At 39.4% G+C, this 16373-nt stretch overlaps 4 protein-coding genes across 5 annotated transcripts in view; 2 read left to right on the forward strand and 2 right to left on the reverse strand.

Annotated features, from left to right (window-relative positions):
- The window catches only part of LOC107589229 (crk-like protein), an 11964-nt gene extending 9948 nt beyond the window's left edge, over window positions 1–2016 (forward strand). The window contains exon 3 of the mRNA XM_016277599.1: window positions 310–2016. Coding sequence (XP_016133085.1) covers window positions 310–444 — 135 coding nt within the window. The 3' untranslated portion in view covers window positions 445–2016. The remainder of the gene's footprint in view (window positions 1–309) is intronic.
- A 1794-nt stretch (window positions 2017–3810) lies between these two features.
- Window positions 3811–5352, reverse strand: LOC107589268 (phosphoglycerate mutase 2-like). Its single transcript, XM_016277664.1, has 3 exons — window positions 4815–5352; window positions 4232–4412; window positions 3811–3857 (listed from the first exon to the last, which is right to left on the reverse strand). Exons 1-3 carry the CDS (start codon window positions 5229–5231, stop codon window positions 3811–3813), a joined length of 645 nt encoding a protein of 214 aa, XP_016133150.1. The 5' UTR covers window positions 5232–5352.
- Window positions 5353–7707: 2355 nt separating this feature from the next.
- On the forward strand, window positions 7708–10673 carry LOC107589231 (neurofilament light polypeptide-like). 2 transcript variants are annotated; one of them, XM_016277601.1, is made up of 5 exons: window positions 7708–7723; window positions 8017–9194; window positions 9270–9394; window positions 9477–9772; window positions 9841–10673. In XM_016277601.1, exons 2-5 carry the CDS (start codon window positions 8157–8159, stop codon window positions 10383–10385), a joined length of 2004 nt encoding a protein of 667 aa, XP_016133087.1. In that variant the 5' UTR covers window positions 7708–7723; window positions 8017–8156; the 3' UTR covers window positions 10386–10673. The 2 variants fall into 2 exon arrangements, with proteins under 2 accessions (XP_016133087.1, XP_016133088.1); XM_016277602.1 differs by lacking the exon at window positions 7708–7723 and having other exon boundaries at window positions 7979–9194.
- A 3186-nt stretch (window positions 10674–13859) lies between these two features.
- LOC107589230 (neurofilament medium polypeptide-like) overlaps window positions 13860–16373 on the reverse strand; it is a 5470-nt gene continuing 2956 nt past the window's right edge. Inside the window, exons 2-3 of the mRNA XM_016277600.1 lie at window positions 16105–16229; window positions 13860–15705 (exon numbers count right to left, since the gene is read on the reverse strand). Coding sequence (XP_016133086.1) covers window positions 14373–15705; window positions 16105–16229 — 1458 coding nt within the window. The 3' untranslated portion in view covers window positions 13860–14372. The remainder of the gene's footprint in view (window positions 15706–16104; window positions 16230–16373) is intronic.

Consider the following 16373-nt stretch of genomic DNA (forward strand, 5'->3'; position numbering starts at 1 on the left):
TGTACTATAATATACACAAAGAATATCGGCCAATATATCGATATCGGCCTTTTTTACTCCCTAATATCGGTATCAGCCCCAAAAAACTAAAAAAATATGTTGTTCCTTGGATCTGATTTCTGGTGGGCAGGACATAATCTTTTCCACAGGCTTTTCCTGAGTTTTATAGATTAGGGTTTGATCATTTCAGAGCTTTCACAGCACCATTTAAGAAGCCAGTAATATTTTTCTCTATTCTAAATGCTTTAAAAGACCTGTACATTATAAGGTTTTCAATTCATCTTTTTTTTTTTTTTTTCCCCCTTATAGGTGGGTGACATTGTGAAAGTGACTAGGATGAACATCAGCGGTCAGTGGGAAGGGGAGGTAAATGGCCGGAGAGGTTTATTCCCTTTCACCCATGTGAAAATATTGGACCCCCAAAACCCAGATGAGAGCGAATGATCTGGGCCATGCGCTGTCAGCACCCCGTCAGCTCGCCGGCCTCCCCATCAAGTCACCACCGGTATTACGCTTGCCTGCCTTGGGGCGCAGCCGTGGCACATTTCTCAAGCAAACCATTTGCGTGGCTTCTGACTGTTTACAGCTCCGAAATCAAACTGTTTGTAATCCCCCTCACTTGGTTACAGGCGAATCAGTATTTTTTTTGTCTGCCCTTAATATTCTGTTGTTTCCACACATCGGCCATCTGTACCTTTGACGAGGTGAAATGAGGCCTTCAACGTGACCTGAGCCTTCTTGCCACTCTCCTGCAGTTTTTTTTTGTCTTCAGCTTTGACTTTTGCCAGCTAAACTATGTTGTGTTAAGAAAGGGAAATGAGGATCATTATACCCTCTGGTTTGATTGCCAACTGTTCACCCAAATTTGGTCTTTTAGTTTGTCTTTTGTTACATTTAAACAGAATCCTAGTGATACTGATCTGACCTTTTGGTAACAGCCATGATTGAAGATGAAGGTAGGGTATTGCAGTGGCAGGTTCTTAGAGTAGCAACAACTGCACCACTCCACCTGATTGACCTTAGAAGCAGACTCACCAGTTAAAGTCTTTATTTTTTTTTCCTCCGCTAGTATGTGGGACTAGTCTACTGTAGCCTTTTTATTTGTGCCATAATAACTTATCTGTAAATTGCAGTAGTAGTGTAGCTAGATGGTTGTGGCTAGACTCTCGGGGGATCTTTTGAATGGTGAAGGGCTTGCCTGTGGAGCTTTTTGCATCGGGTTGTGAATCCTTCGATGCGAGATTGGGTCTGGGGAGAGTAAAAACGCACCTCATCTATTCCATTGGACAAGCTGGAAATGTCACCTGTGCAATCATGAGCTCATCTCTGAGGACTGGATTCAGTGTCTGATTCTCCTACTCTGTAAAGGTGGCAGTAACTTTGGATCTTGCTCCATTTCATGACTGTTACTGCACATCACAAGGTCTCTGCTATAACTTTGATGGGTTCTGCCCAATTTTGATTCAGTAACCTGACATAAACATGACTTTTAGGTTTTGTCCATCTGTAATCAGTTTATTTTATTAGCCAGGTGTTACTGTGTGTTGAAATAAACTGGCATTTTCTAAAAAAGGGATTTAAAAAGCCTGCTGGTGGCCTCTGTGCATGACCTTCTGGCCAAGAGGGATGTCCCTCTTAGGTTAACTGCTGCTTCATGTCATGTCTTTTATTTCTGGCTGTTGATTTTTTTTTTATTTTTCCTTTTTGAAATTAATCTTTGTCTGGTTTAAATCCCTAGCATCAAACATTCATATTAAGCAACCCATAGACCAACCCATATCTTTTAGAAGTGCTCGAATAATTTAAGGTTTCAAATACATACGTTTTTCTTTAACAGTATTACTGTTTATTGTTTCACATTACAAAATATCCATGTGGTCTCATTCATTGAAAATGAAAATTTGTGCCTTTTTATTTCCTTACATCTACATGTGTTAATATTTCCCATGGTTAACACCCGTGCTGGTATTACCCATTATGTACAGAACGAGTAAATAAAATTTATGTCTACTTCTCTGTGAGTGTATCACCAACTTTCTGTGTATATGGACTTGCCGTGGTTATGAAGAATCTGAAAATATTAGGAAATATAATAGAATTTAATATAATTCTAAAATGCTTTGGACATTTACATAGTGAATACTGTTTTCTTCACTATTGTGTTATTGTTTACATCCGCATTTTAAATATTGGTACCACACATACAAATGAAAATCCATCCCAGCGGTTTCTGCTACATTGAATCCTAAAAATAAAACTTGTAATCACAAATGGCTGCTTAGGAAAAAGTCTTAAATGAATTAAAGGTAGAGTTCGTCCAGCAATGAAAAATCTGTCATTTACTCATCAAGTTGTTTCAAATCTATGAATTTCTTTCAGATGTTGAACACAAAAGATAATACTTTAATAAATGTTGGTAACCAAACAGTCGACGGTTGCCATTGACTTCTATAGCATGGAAAAAATACTATGGAAGTCAATGGTTACCGTCACCTATTTTGCCAACATACTTGAAAATATATGTATATATATATATATATATATATTTTTTTTTTTTTTTTTGCATCAACATCATCACAACAGTTCAAAAATGATTTGGTGCAAAATGGGTTCTTCGTGGCTCATTTGCTTGTGTTTCCTTGTCTGATGGCATGGATTCATCATGGCAGTCTGCCTTAGCTATTTAAGAGCACTGTCACAACTGGTGACAAAGGACTATTCAGGGAAAGTTTGTACACAACAACCTGGAGGCTATTTAAAGGTAAAGTGTGTAATTTCTTCGACACTATATAACAGCAACAAATAGGACTCCAGTCTGTTTGAGCAGCTCTATCATTTTCCTAAGGCTATAGTGTGATGAGTCACAATAGATAATACAGCTAAATAGATTGCAAATCTTGTATTTCTCATACAAAATGGGTGGTTCCTAGCCAGAATAAGCTGCAAACTGGACCAGACTGATTTAAGTTAAAAGTCAAAAGAGTGACTAAGCGGACGTAACAACCTTTGTTGAGTCAATGTAAATGATGAAGGATGGGCGGAATGAAATTACTCACTTCGCCTTAAAAGTGGTCTCTATGTTTCAACTATGTAATCAGTTCTAAAAAATGAATTTAAATGTAACCTACTTCCAGAAAACTTTGCAAATTAAAATATATCAAACGCCAGGTTTTGTTATTGAGATACAGTCAGTCACTCTTTAAAGCCAGCTAATTGTTATTTGCAAGGCGTCTGCTCATGGCTTTGAGATGATAGTGTTAGTTTAAATATTCTTACAAACAGGTGCAGATAAGTTTGACAGCATCAAACCATTACCCAGGACTGTGTATCCGATTTGGAAGCCTGCAATGGAGGAGCTAAAAATAAAGCAAATTGCGCAATTGTTGCTGGGCTTTGATATTTATTGACTGATATTTATTTTAGGAAGCTTGTAGAGGGAGAAGTGGACTTTATGTCAAGAGGCGTAAAAGTAATTTGATTTATGTCAAGATTAAATTAGCATTGCATACATTTCAGTGATGACACAATTTTTTGTTGTTGTTGTATGAGCAAAACTCCAGATTTATTACATATAAGTTACTTGTTTTTGTAAAAGTAATTTGATTTATGTCAAGATTAAATTAGCATTGCATACATTTCAGTGATGACACAATTTTTTTTGTTGTTGTATGAGCAAAACTCCAGATTTATTACATATAAGTTACTTGTTTTAAATCTTTTAAAAGATAACCAGAAGTGAAAATTAATTCACCAAGATGTAGATGAGTTTGTTTCTTCATCCGAACAGATTTGGAGAAATTTATCTTTACATCACTTGCTCACCAACAGGTCCTCCATGATGGCTGCATCTGACATGCCTGTAGACACAGGTGAACATCATGTCACATACATTGAGTTTTCAAAGCCTCGACCTTTCCTTGACCCCTGTGACCTTTACTTCCTACAGTGCATCGCTCTCGAGGGAGAATGCAGAACCTTTCTGCTGAAAGTTTGTGCCTGTAACAGGAACCTCCTCGTCTCTTCTATGTATGAATGAGGGCTTTAAATAGTCCCTGAGTCATGTGGTATCACTGAGGCCTGGTGGTCAGACACATTCTGTGTTTTTGAATGCTGTATGTACTTGTTCCTTGATATGCTGAGCTAACTTGAAGTTCTATTACATAATGCATCACTCGCCCAATTGATTCCCTGAATAGTCTTTTAACTAAATGCTTGGTGGGATGATACTCACTCTCTAAGTGCTTGACGATGCCACGGAGGCTGTTGCCATGGGCTGCGATTATGACATTTTTGCCGGCCTTGATCTCGGGTACAATAACCTCATTCCAGAAAGGCAGGGCACGAGCGATGGTATCCTTCAGGCTCTCGCAGATGGGAAGCTCGCCCTCTTTCAGACCCTTGTATCGTCTTGACTGGTGAAAGATAGGAATGGAACATGATCAAACGTGCAGCCAAGCCATCATCAGTGTTTACATGAGTGACGTAAAAGCAAAGTGTCACATGCATCAATGAATTATGCCAGAATTAAATGTATGAATAATTTTACCAATAAATAGTTTAAGATTAATATATAAATTCATATATAATATTGATATGTAGTATATATTTAAGATTTTTTTATATATATATATTTATATATAATAAATCTTAAACTATTTGCAAACATTTAATATTTATCATAAATATATATTATTATTATTATATATGATATATATTTAAATGTATATTATGAGAAAATTTATATAATAATTTTATTATATATATATATATATATTGATTTAATATTTCTTTAACGTCTGATCTCTTTCTCTTACCTCACTGATGATCTTGTGGTATGGATGGTCCTTATCCATAGGAGGAGGGGGAATATCAAATGATCTGCGCCAGATCTTGACCTGCTCCTCTCCGTGCTTGGCTGCTGTCTCTGCCTTGTTCAGACCAGTCAGACCACCGTAGTGACGTTCATTCAGACGCCAGGTGCGCACTACAGGCAGCCACATCTGGTCTGTGACCTCCATGATGGTCCACAGAGTCTTGATGGCACGCTTCAAAACGGAAGTGTAGCACACATCAAACTTCATGCCTGCATCTTTGATGGCTTGAGCACCTCGCTTTGCTTCCTCCAGACCCTTTTCACTGAGGTCCGCATCAAACCAGCCACAGAAGCGGTTCTCTTGGTTCCAGGAGCTCTCACCGTGGCGTACAATCACTAGACGATGAGCAGCAGCCATTTTGAACGAATTTGGGTTTTACTACAGTATTTTCTAGACTAAACCCACCAAACACAGCCCTCCTTGCTGTTGTGCACACACTCTGTGACAGACAGTGAGTTCTGCTTGCCTGTGCTATGCTCTTTTTATAGCATTCTGGTATGTGGCCCATCATATATGTCAAATCTATTCTGCTTTGTACCAATCAGAATGTTTCACTTTCAGAATGACAGCTGAACTTACCAATTGACTCATGTGTAAGGGGCGGACCGGATATCTATCTACTGCTCGAAGGGCAGAGGTCGTGAACAGATTCAAAATAGCAACATGACTTTTAAACTGAGAAGTGTGGAATAAAAGTGCAAAGATCAGAGTAAGCCTTAGATCTCAGAGGCCATCAGTAAACACTGTAGCTCAAATGTAGAGGCCTTAATGTGTAGTACAGCAAGAGTTTCCTGGCTTTTTTGGTCACTGGGGATTTAAGTATCCTGTTAATCTTTTAATAGTTAGCTATAATGAACTTAATGTCAAAGTATTATGTATATAACAATTTAATTAAAGAAAATAATGTACGTCTATGCAACATTTATATTTGAGTTTGTCTGCTTACAATAAAAACATAGCATGGTCTTATTAAAAAGCTCATTTAGTTTATGAAGTTCATTATTGCTAGTTATTAAAGTGTTAACTCTATTTAAACACTATTTAGAAGTAGAAAAAGCAATTCAGTCTGCAAAAGGAGAAACATTCACTTTGTCCATGTGTATCATTTTATATGTATTACCTTTCATATCCAGCAGATGCGATGGTGTGTTTCCACAGGTAAAGCACTGAAAATAGAGCTGTAACCCCCCCCCCTCTCTCCCTCTCTTCCTCCAGCTTTCATCTCTGTATCTGCAGTGGAAACTGTGTGTGGTATGCATATATTTTAGCCATTTACATACCATAATTAGGTTCATAATTAAATTACATATTAAATCCAGGCACAATGCAAAGCATGATTTGCTTAATTTGAGCTTCTTATGCAAATAATGACCTTGGTGGCATTCGCAGTGTGTATACTTAAATGTATAAATTTAGCATTTTGTTTTATGTTTAAAAATCTCATAATTTCTTATCAAAATTGTATTATATGCCTTGCCTTGCACATAGCTCTCACTGTCTCTCTCCCGCTCTCTCTCTTTCTGCTATTGATACTGCGTTGTCAGAGTTTAGAAAATCACTTGCGTCAGAGCTCCTTTCTGGCTATATAAGCTGCGCTGACTGCGGTAGGAGCAGCAGATCAGTGTTTGAGGGCTGATCGAGCTGACTGTGGTACTGAGGCACAGAGCAGCTTTTCATTCAGACGCCAGGTGCGCACTACAGGCAGCCACATCTGGTCTGTGACCTCCATGATGGTCCACAGAGTCTTGATGGCACGCTTCAAAACGGAAGTGTAGCACACATCAAACTTCATGCCTGCATCTTTGATGGCTTGAGCACCTCGCTTTGCTTCCTCCAGACCCTTTTCACTGAGGTCCGCATCAAACCAGCCACAGAAGCGGTTCTCTTGGTTCCAGGAGCTCTCACCGTGGCGTACAATCACTAGACGATGAGCAGCAGCCATTTTGAACGAATTTGGGTTTTACTACAGTATTTTCTAGACTAAACCCACCAAACACAGCCCTCCTTGCTGTTGTGCACACACTCTGTGACAGACAGTGAGTTCTGCTTGCCTGTGCTATGCTCTTTTTATAGCATTCTGGTATGTGGCCCATCATATATGTCAAATCTATTCTGCTTTGTACCAATCAGAATGTTTCACTTTCAGAATGACAGCTGAACTTACCAATTGACTCATGTGTAAGGGGCGGACCGGATATCTATCTACTGCTCGAAGGGCAGAGGTCGTGAACAGATTCAAAATAGCAACATGACTTTTAAACTGAGAAGTGTGGAATAAAAGTGCAAAGATCAGAGTAAGCCTTAGATCTCAGAGGCCATCAGTAAACACTGTAGCTCAAATGTAGCTCAAATGTAGAGGCCTTAATGTGTAGTACAGCAAGAGTTTCCTGGCTTTTTTTGGTCACTGGGGATTTAAGTATCCTGTTAATCTTTTAATAGTTAGCTATAATGAACTTAATGTCAAAGTATTATGTATATAACAATTTAATTAAAGAAAATAATGTACGTCTATGCAACATTTATATTTGAGTTTGTCTGCTTACAATAAAAACATAGCATGGTCTTATTAAAAAGCTCATTTAGTTTATGAAGTTCATTATTGCTAGTTATTAAAGTGTTAACTCTATTTAAACACTATTTAGAAGTAGAAAAAGCAATTCAGTCTGCAAAAGGAGAAACATTCACTTTGTCCATGTGTATCATTTTATATGTATTACCTTTCATATCCAGCAGAGGCGATGGTGTGTTTCCACAGGTAAAGCACTGAAAATAGAGCTGTAACCCCCCCCCCCTCTCTCCCTCTCTTCCTCCAGCTTTCATCTCTGTATCTGCAGTGGAAACTGTGTGTGGTATGCATATATTTTAGCCATTTACATACCATAATTAGGTTCATAATTAAATTACATATTAAATCCAGGCACAATGCAAAGCATGATTTGCTTAATTTGAGCTTCTTATGCAAATAATGACCTTGGTGGCATTCGCAGTGTGTATACTTAAATGTATAAATTTAGCATTTTGTTTTATGTTTAAAAATCTCATAATTTCTTATCAAAATTGTATTATATGCCTTGCCTTGCACATAGCTCTCACTGTCTCTCTCCCGCTCTCTCTCTTTCTGCTATTGATACTGCGTTGTCAGAGTTTAGAAAATCACTTGCGTCAGAGCTCCTTTCTGGCTATATAAGCTGCGCTGACTGCGGTAGGAGCAGCAGATCAGTGTTTGAGGGCTGATCGAGCTGACTGTGGTACTGAGGCACAGAGCAGCTTGTCCTTGGAGCCATGAGTGCCGTTGGGTTTGACCCCTACTTCTCGTCCTCGTACAAGCGCTGGTATGTGGAGAGCAGCCCCCGGGTTTCTCAGCGTGGTCGTTCTCGCACCACTTTCTCTGCCCATCCCCCTTCTCTCTCCTCGAGCCGCCTCCACTATGCCTCCCCCGGAAGGACCTCCGCCGGACTGCTGCTGAGCAGCCCTGGCCGCTCCGTGGACATGGACATCAGCCATGCCACCCAGGTAAGCTCCGAATTCCGGGCAGTGCGAACTCAAGAGAAGGCCCAGCTGCAAGAGCTCAACGACCGCTTCGCCGGTTACATCGAGCGTGTCCATGAACTAGAGCAGCAGAACCGTGCCCTGGAGGCTGAGCTGCTCCTGCAGAGGCATGTGGAGCCTTCCCGCCTGAGGGGCCTGTATGAGCAAGAGGTCCGCACTCTGAGAGCTGCCGTCGAGGAGGCCCGCATGGAAAGGCAGGCTGCGCTGAGCCACCGCGAGAGTATGGAAAATGCCTTGCAGAGCCTGCAGGCCAGCTACGAGGAAGAGGTGGTTGCCCGTGAGGACACCGAAGGCAGGCTTCTGGAGGCCCGCAAGGAGGCCGACGACGGCGCTCTGGCTCAGGTAGAGCTGGAAAATAAGGTTGATACGTTGCTAAATGAGCTGGCGTTCCTGAAGAAGGTCCACGAGGGTGAGATCTCAGAGCTGCAGGCCCAGATTCAATATGGAGCCCAGATCGCCATTGAGGCGGAGACCGCCAAGCCCGATCTGTCCAGTGCCCTGCGCGACATCAGAGCCCAGTACGAGAAGCTGGCAGCCAAGAACATCCAGTCAGCTGAAGAATGGTTCCGTGGGAAAATGGGCCACCTGACGGAGAGTGTGGTGCACCACACTGACGCAGTGAGGAACTCCAAGGATGAAGCGGGAGAGTATCGCCGCCAACTTCAGGCATGTGTCCTTGAGATCGATGCCTGCAAGGGTCTGAATGAGTCTCTGGAGAAGCAGCTCAGGGAGGTGGAGGACAAGCAGAGTGCAGAGATTGCAGCCATGCAGGTTAGTTCTACTAAGAACTATTTTGAGTAATTTAAGTTCTCAGCCCATTATTTTGACACTCATCCTTCCCTGCAGGATACAATCAGTGACCTTGAGGATGAGCTTCGAGCTACTAAGGGCGAAATGGCGAGATACCTTAAAGAATACCAGAATCTTCTCAATGTCAAGATGGCACTCGATATTGAGATAGCTGCTTACAGGTTAAACTGCTAATATAAAGTCAGATATTTAGATTCATGTCAATGCTTCCGATTCGTCACATTATCTTTTCTGTTTTTGCAGGAAGTTGCTTGAGGGGGAGGAGTCTCGCTTCAATGTGGGTGTGGGAGGATTGGTCGGTGCTTACTCTGTTGGTCCCGTTTACTCCCGACCCATGTTCTCACTGTCCACCCTGAGCTCTGGCGCCCCCTACCTGTTTGGATCTCGCCTGGTTAGTGCATCACTCTCAGCCGATGAGGCCATCACATCCAGTCAAGCTCAAGAAGCTGCTGCCAGTCCTACCAAGGAGGAAGAGGAGGAAGTAAAGGAAGAGGAAGCGGAAGAGAAGGAAGAAGAAGAAACAAAGGAGGAAGCGGAAGGTAAGATTTGTAATTAAGAATTCTAAATACTGACAAGATGTGCATTACTAAATTACTGTTTTAAACAGGTGCTGAAGAGGAAGCTGAAGCAAAGGAAGAGGAAGCTGCAGCAGAGGAAGAGACTGAAGCAAAGGAAGATATTAAAGGGGAAGAAGAGGAAGGAGATGAAAAAGAGGGAGGTGGGGAAGAGGGAGAGAAAGGTGAGGAGGAGGAGGAGGAAGTGGCTGCAGAGGAGGAAGTAGAGACCGAGAAAAGTGAGGAGAAAGCTGACACATGTGCTGATAAGGCCAAAGAGGATACAGAGGCAGACAAGAAAGACACTAAAATAGAAAAAGACAAGGTCGAGAAGGAAACTGAGAAGGAAAAAGTTGAGCCTAAGACTGAAAAAGCCAAAGAGGATGTCGAACCTGAACCAGCCAAGGAGAAAACTGAACCTGTACCTGGACCAGAGACAAAGGATAAAGGCAAGGAAGAGCCAGAAAAACCCAAAGCTAAGGAAAAGGCAGAGCCAGAAAAGCCCAAGGGAAAAGACGAAGGTGAGAAAGGCAAGAGTGAGAAAAAGGAAAGTGTGAAGCAGGAAAAGGGAAAGGAGAAACCCAAGGGGAAGAAGTAATAAGTCGGATCTATAACCGCACAAATACCAGTAGCCTGACCTGCTTCTCTAGTTCTCCTTTAATCTGTAACTATCAACATGCCTTGATCAATGGTGCTCAGAGCATTTGAAATCAGTCAACTTTATCAGCTTTTAAAACAATGATTGTCTGATGTTACTGAGATGATCTACATATCTGAGTGAATGTATGCTTGTGAAGTAGATTATATTTTTGAGGCATCAGTCTTGCAACAGATTGTAAAAAGTGAATATTTGCTGCCAGTGCAATAAAACATGCTTCTTGATGATCAAAAAGACTTTTATTTTATTTTTTTTTACATTATTTGTGGGTGTAATCATATTTAATAGTTTCCTTACTCAGAAGTTCTCTAATATCTGCTTAGTTTAATGGATGCCTTTAGCTATTTAAAGCAAATCTGAAACTTTTAATATGAAAGGTATGAATCTGCAACACTTTTAAGAGTTATAAAAAGGTTGTGGATTTAATTTTAAAACAATATGCAGAATGCCTTAAGTGGGTAAACTTCATGAATAGAAAACTCCAGTGAGACATTTATTAAGAGATTTACTCATGTGATCTTTAATAAAAACGTTTTTGTACTTGTACACATCTTTTAAACGTTTTCAAAGGTGCCTCTAAAAAAGTTAAACTTTGTATAGAACCATTTAAAACAGTGCTATACAGAAAACACATGTATGTAAACATGCACAGACATCAGGAGATAAAATTGACAGTATAAGAGTACATATAAATTTGTCAGATGGAAATCTGGGTCATGTTACTAAAGACACCAATTTCAATGTAAAATAGACCGTCGTTAATGTTACTGTTAGTGTATATACTTTGAAAATACTTTTCAGAATTATATTTATTAGCATACTAATACAATTCTGGAAGCTTTTTATTTAATGTATCTGTAACACCACAATAAGGTTGTGAATACATTAACATCACACAATTTTATCAGTTTTTTAAATCTTTGCTTAAATTTCTTCGTATAGGCTACTAATTCATTTTTATATCAAAATAATGAGATGTACGAACAACAAATATACAAAACCATATTTTTGTATTAACAACCAGCATACTAATACAATTCTGGAAGCTTTTTATTTAATGTATCTGTAACACCACAATAAGGTTGTGAATACATTAACATCACACAATTTTATCACAGTTTTTTAAATCTTTGCTTAAATTTCTTCGTATAGGCTACTAATTCATTTTTATATCAAAATAATGAGATGTACGAACAACAAATATACAAAACCATATTTTTGTATTAACAACCAAAATTATATTTGATATTTATTAATGCACAATACTTTAGAATGGCTATAGAAAACGTTACATGCAATGTGATAATGTAAATAACCTTGATTTATAGTGTTACAAAGAGTCACAAAATCATATTTCTTATCATATACCTGTATTCATGGTGATATTTACTCCATTCTACCACAACTGGTTCTGTCAGGCTGCTGTGAGTGACAAAACAGTCATAAGATCCTTTGTGATTTCTGTCAAGCTCCACACTGGTTCTCATCTGAAAGGTTTCATCAACATTTGGTCTGATTCCAGATGATATTTGGCTCTCAATGTTAATTCTGTCCAATCTGATGTTCATCTTAATATCTCTGGGGTAGAAACCAGTGACCAGACAGCTCAGAACCAGCTTACTGTGATCATCAGGAGCTTTCCTGGCAAAGACACGAACATAATAATGCAATCAACAAATAAACCAATAATTCTCTCTCACTGTGTGAAAAACAAACGTTGTCTTTATAATTATTAATCGAATACTTTAGTTAGCTGGCATGAGATCCATTGTGGCAGTCTTATCTTTTAATGGCACTTAGATTTCCTGACGTCCACACATAACTGTAGTGAAAACTTTTGCATATGTGATCAAACACTTTCATGTATTTTTAGAATTTAACCAAATTAAGGGTTTTCACATTGCAATGGGCTGCTGAAGAATATCCCAAACCCAGAAGTGAAAACCATGTTCAAATGAGAATATTTCAATGCATCAAATAAGAATAATGCTGCCAAACCTGTACTTTACAGTTTTACATTTGCAACTCTTCATTAGTACAACATATAATACAAACTACTGCCGTACTGACAACTACAGGTGCATCTCAATAAATTAGAATGTTGTGGAAAAGTTGCTAAATTACTAGCAGGGGCGATTTTTGGATTTTCATTTTACAAATAGTTCACAAAACATGAGGTGCATATTTGGAGTCCGTTGTAGCAGTATCATGGAATTATGCCCTGGGCTGAATATAGAAATAATTCGAATATGTTTTTGAATGGACTGAAAAGGCAAAAATACTTTAAGTTTTCTCACTTTTATTTTTTTAATTATGTATCATATTTAATGTAACGATGGGCAATTAACAACACTGATCCCTTGAACAGTCCGTTATGAATGTTGCAGTGTCGTATATCTCTGATGGTGCACTCTCGGCCTGCAATACAGCAACATATTCATTTAAATCATCACATAGTATGGGCTATTACTGTCATGTCGGCAGATTTTTCAAAGCTGATTGAACAAAACATTCAATAAAAATAATATACATATCGATGTAAATCATTTTAAGCAGATATTTTAAGTTGCTGGCCTTGTAAAAAACTAAAATGTGATGAATCTCAACGAGATTTTCTAAATATATATTTAAACAACATATATTACATGAAGCAGTACTGTCACATTATAGTCACCTGACCTGTCCAACATTTAAAGGAAGTGTCTTGTGAGGTGGCTATTTTTTCTTCTACCAAGTGGACTTATATCACTTTAAAATGAATTTTACAAAAAATAATTTCCAGAGACTAAAAATTAGGCATATATATGACACTTTCATCCATTGTTTTACATTATTGTTTTAAAGATTTATTACATTTTTAAGATATTTAGAGTCCCTTAATGATCTTCTTCACTTTTGAACTTGATGACTGTCATTTTTAATATAAACTTAATGAGTTTTATTTCCATATAGGAAATCACTCGACTTAAACTAAATTGCTGTACTTTAATATTTTTTTTATCACTTACAAAGTATGCGAATATATAAACCACACACAAATAACATACATAAAAATCCATGCATACCAATAAACACCTGAGGAAAAAGACAAGACAAAGTTAATAGTGTATTTTAATATGGTGTTTATTGAGCAAATGCTGCTGGGAAATTCATTCAGATGAACAAAGACATGGGACTGCAAACGGTAGCACCTCATTAACGGTAAGTATTTGAATTCAAGTCAATCCTATGCATACAAGAATGTATGTGCGCATTGATGGGTTTATTTTCAAATGCACTCATCAGGTAAACATAACTGACAACCGTAAAAAGCATGTTTAAGGCTAAGAGTTTCTTAGTTGCTTTATGTACTGAGTGTATATGACCATGGGCTATTTTCACCATCGTCTTCGGCCCTTGGTTTTTTGTTTATTTTTTTTACATTTTTGGCTCAGTTGGTGTCCTCGCGATAATATTTATGAAGCTACTTTTGTCAGAACACGTCTCTACATCCCTCGTTGCTCTAATTCAAAGTAAATGTCATTCCCCACCGCTCTGCGCGTATTTGATATTACTGTCATACATAGGGTGGTTATTTTTCTATCTCAAAAAACGAGGAGTGCACTCCCTCCTGAGCTGGCATGCAGATGCCACATTCAAGTGACTGCCCCCCTCCCCCAGCTATTGCAATTTAAACGAAAGTGAATGTGAGTCCCCGGCGTCCCGGACCGCATATGCAGCAGAACCCATTTAAAGCTTTCACTCAACATGCATTTTTTAGCTTGCCGCGTCTTATGGATTCTCTCTATGCTTGTTTTTGTTTCAGTGTGGTTAATGTAATACATCTGTTGAGCTTTATGATTTCTTCGTTATGTTAGTTTTGTGTTGATTGCTTGATATGCTTCCTCCCCGGTTCCTCTTCGGCCGGTTATAGCTGGACGCTAGGGCCTAATCTGCTTCGGTGGCCTTCGCTACCTGCTTCTCCACGGTTTTGGAGACCACCTTCTCCTGGACGGTTTCCTCCACCTCCTCTCCTTTCTCGGTGACGGTAACAGTTTTTGTGACTTTGACTCCACCTTCCCCTGTGGTGATGGTCTCCACCGTCTTGGTGATCACAACCCTCTGGCTCGTTTCATCTTTGGTTGGGCTCTCGTCCACTCCGTTGGAGATCATCTCCTTCTTATCGGACTCTTTCTTCTCATCTTTCTTGCCCATGTCTCCGTTCACAGTGGCCTCCTTCTTTTTGTCTTCTTTTTCAGGCTCTTTTTCTGGTTCACTTTTTTTAGTGGCTTTCTCATCTGCTGGCTTTGGGGAGTCTTCTTTAGCTTCTGCTTTCGGTGGTTCTGCCTTTGGTTCTTCTTTCTTAGGACTCTCAGTCTTGGGGGCTTCCTTTTTTGGAGCCTCTGTCTTAGGCGTCTCCTTCTTCGGGCTTTCACTCTTTGGACTCTCGCTCTTTGGACTCTCGCTCTTTGGAGATTCTGGTTTAGGCGTCTCTGTCTTGGTTTCTGTCACAGTTGCTTTTTCCTTCTCAGGTTTGGGCTCTTCCTTCTCCTCTTTTCCTTTCTTGTCTTCCTTTGTCGCTTCTGCTTCTACTTTCTTAGGCTGCTCCTTTGCTTCTGGTTCTTTTTCACCAGGTGATCCTTTGTCGCTACCTGCCTCTGCCTCATCTTTCTCATCACCCTCTTCCTCTTCTTCTGCTCCTTCTTCTCCTCCGCTGGTCTGTTTCTCCTCTGCTTTCTCACTCTCGGGAGAGGCCTTTGCCTCGGTTGCTTTAGTTTCCTCTGCATCATCCTCTTTCTTTTCCTCCTCACCCTCCTCTTCCTCTTCTCCCTTCTCTTCCTCTTCTTCATCCTTTCCTGCTTCTTCTTCTTCTTCTGCTTCTTCACCTCCCTCTTTCTCTCCCTCCTCTTCATCCTCAGCAGGGGCTCCGGAGGCTACTTTGGCTTGGCTGGACGCAACCACCTCCTCCTCTGCTTCTCCTTCCTCCTCACCTTCACCTTCCTCTCCTTTCTCGCCTTCCTCCTCACCACCTTCTTCATCCTTACCCTCCTCCTCTCCTTCTTCTTCTCCCTTGGCAGCGGACAACTCTTCTGCCATCTCAGCCAAAGCCTCGTCCATCTCAGACTTCTCATCCTCCACCCTGGTCTCCTCGATGATCTCCTCTACGAACTTGTGTTGCACTTTAAGCTTTGGAGGCTCACTTTTGACCTTGGGGCCTTTGGTGACGGACTGGCGATATGGGAAAGTGCTAAAGTGGCTTTCCTCTCCTTCAAGAAGTTTTCTACATAAAGAGAAAAGGCATCGAATTGCGATTTAGGCTATTATAAATTGTATGTAAAGATTACATGTAGACATTTCTCTGAAATATGTATGGCTACATAATTTGCCAAAATACAGATAATTGAGTGTTAAAAAACGCTTTCTTTTTTTGCATAAAATAATATATATTCTCATTCTCATATTTACATGAATAAATATTTCAACAATAATGTGTTAAATGATAATTGTTAATAAATATGAAATATAATATTATATAATAATATAATATTAAATATTACGCAAAATATTAAATCTAATAATAACAATATTTGCTTATTTTTAATAATAAATTATAATATTACTAACTAAAAATAAAAGGTATTTACACCACACTCATATGCAAAATATTTCCCAATCTTACCTGTATGCAGCAATCTCTATATCTAGTGCCATTTTGACATTCAGGAGGTCTTGGTATTCGCGAAGATGCCGTGCCATCTCCCATTTCGTGCTCTTGAGTTCATTCTCCAGCTGGTGGACGGTTTCCTAGTGCGTCAGACACAATATTGTGAGAGTTTAGTCAAAGAAATCTGTTGTCGTATTCTCAAGATAATCATTTGTGTACATATATATATATATATATATATATATATATATATATATATATTTCTCGCATGCTTCAAGACACTT

This window comes from Sinocyclocheilus grahami, unplaced genomic scaffold, assembly GCF_001515645.1.
Source record: "Sinocyclocheilus grahami isolate Dianchi unplaced genomic scaffold, SAMN03320097.WGS_v1.1 scaffold114.1, whole genome shotgun sequence".
NCBI classification, from domain to species: domain Eukaryota; kingdom Metazoa; phylum Chordata; class Actinopteri; order Cypriniformes; family Cyprinidae; genus Sinocyclocheilus; species Sinocyclocheilus grahami.

Excerpts from the sequence above, each read along its gene's own strand:
- LOC107589231 (XM_016277601.1), top strand. The coding sequence starts at position 8,157 with ATGAGTGCCGTTGGGTTTGACCCCTACTTCTCGTCCTCGTACAAGCGC. Across the intron at positions 9,195-9,269 it reads CAGAGATTGCAGCCATGCAG|GATACAATCAGTGACCTTGA; the intron begins GTTAGTTCTACT and ends CCTTCCCTGCAG. Across the intron at positions 9,773-9,840 it reads AACAAAGGAGGAAGCGGAAG|GTGCTGAAGAGGAAGCTGAA; the intron begins GTAAGATTTGTA and ends TGTTTTAAACAG.
- LOC107589268 (XM_016277664.1), bottom strand. The coding sequence starts at position 5,231 with ATGGCTGCTGCTCATCGTCTAGTGATTGTACGCCACGGTGAGAGCTCC. Across the intron at positions 4,413-4,814 it reads ACCACAAGATCATCAGTGAG|TCAAGACGATACAAGGGTCT; the intron begins GTAAGAGAAAGA and ends ATCTTTCACCAG. Across the intron at positions 3,858-4,231 it reads CATCGTCAAGCACTTAGAGA|GCATGTCAGATGCAGCCATC; the intron begins GTGAGTATCATC and ends CTGTGTCTACAG.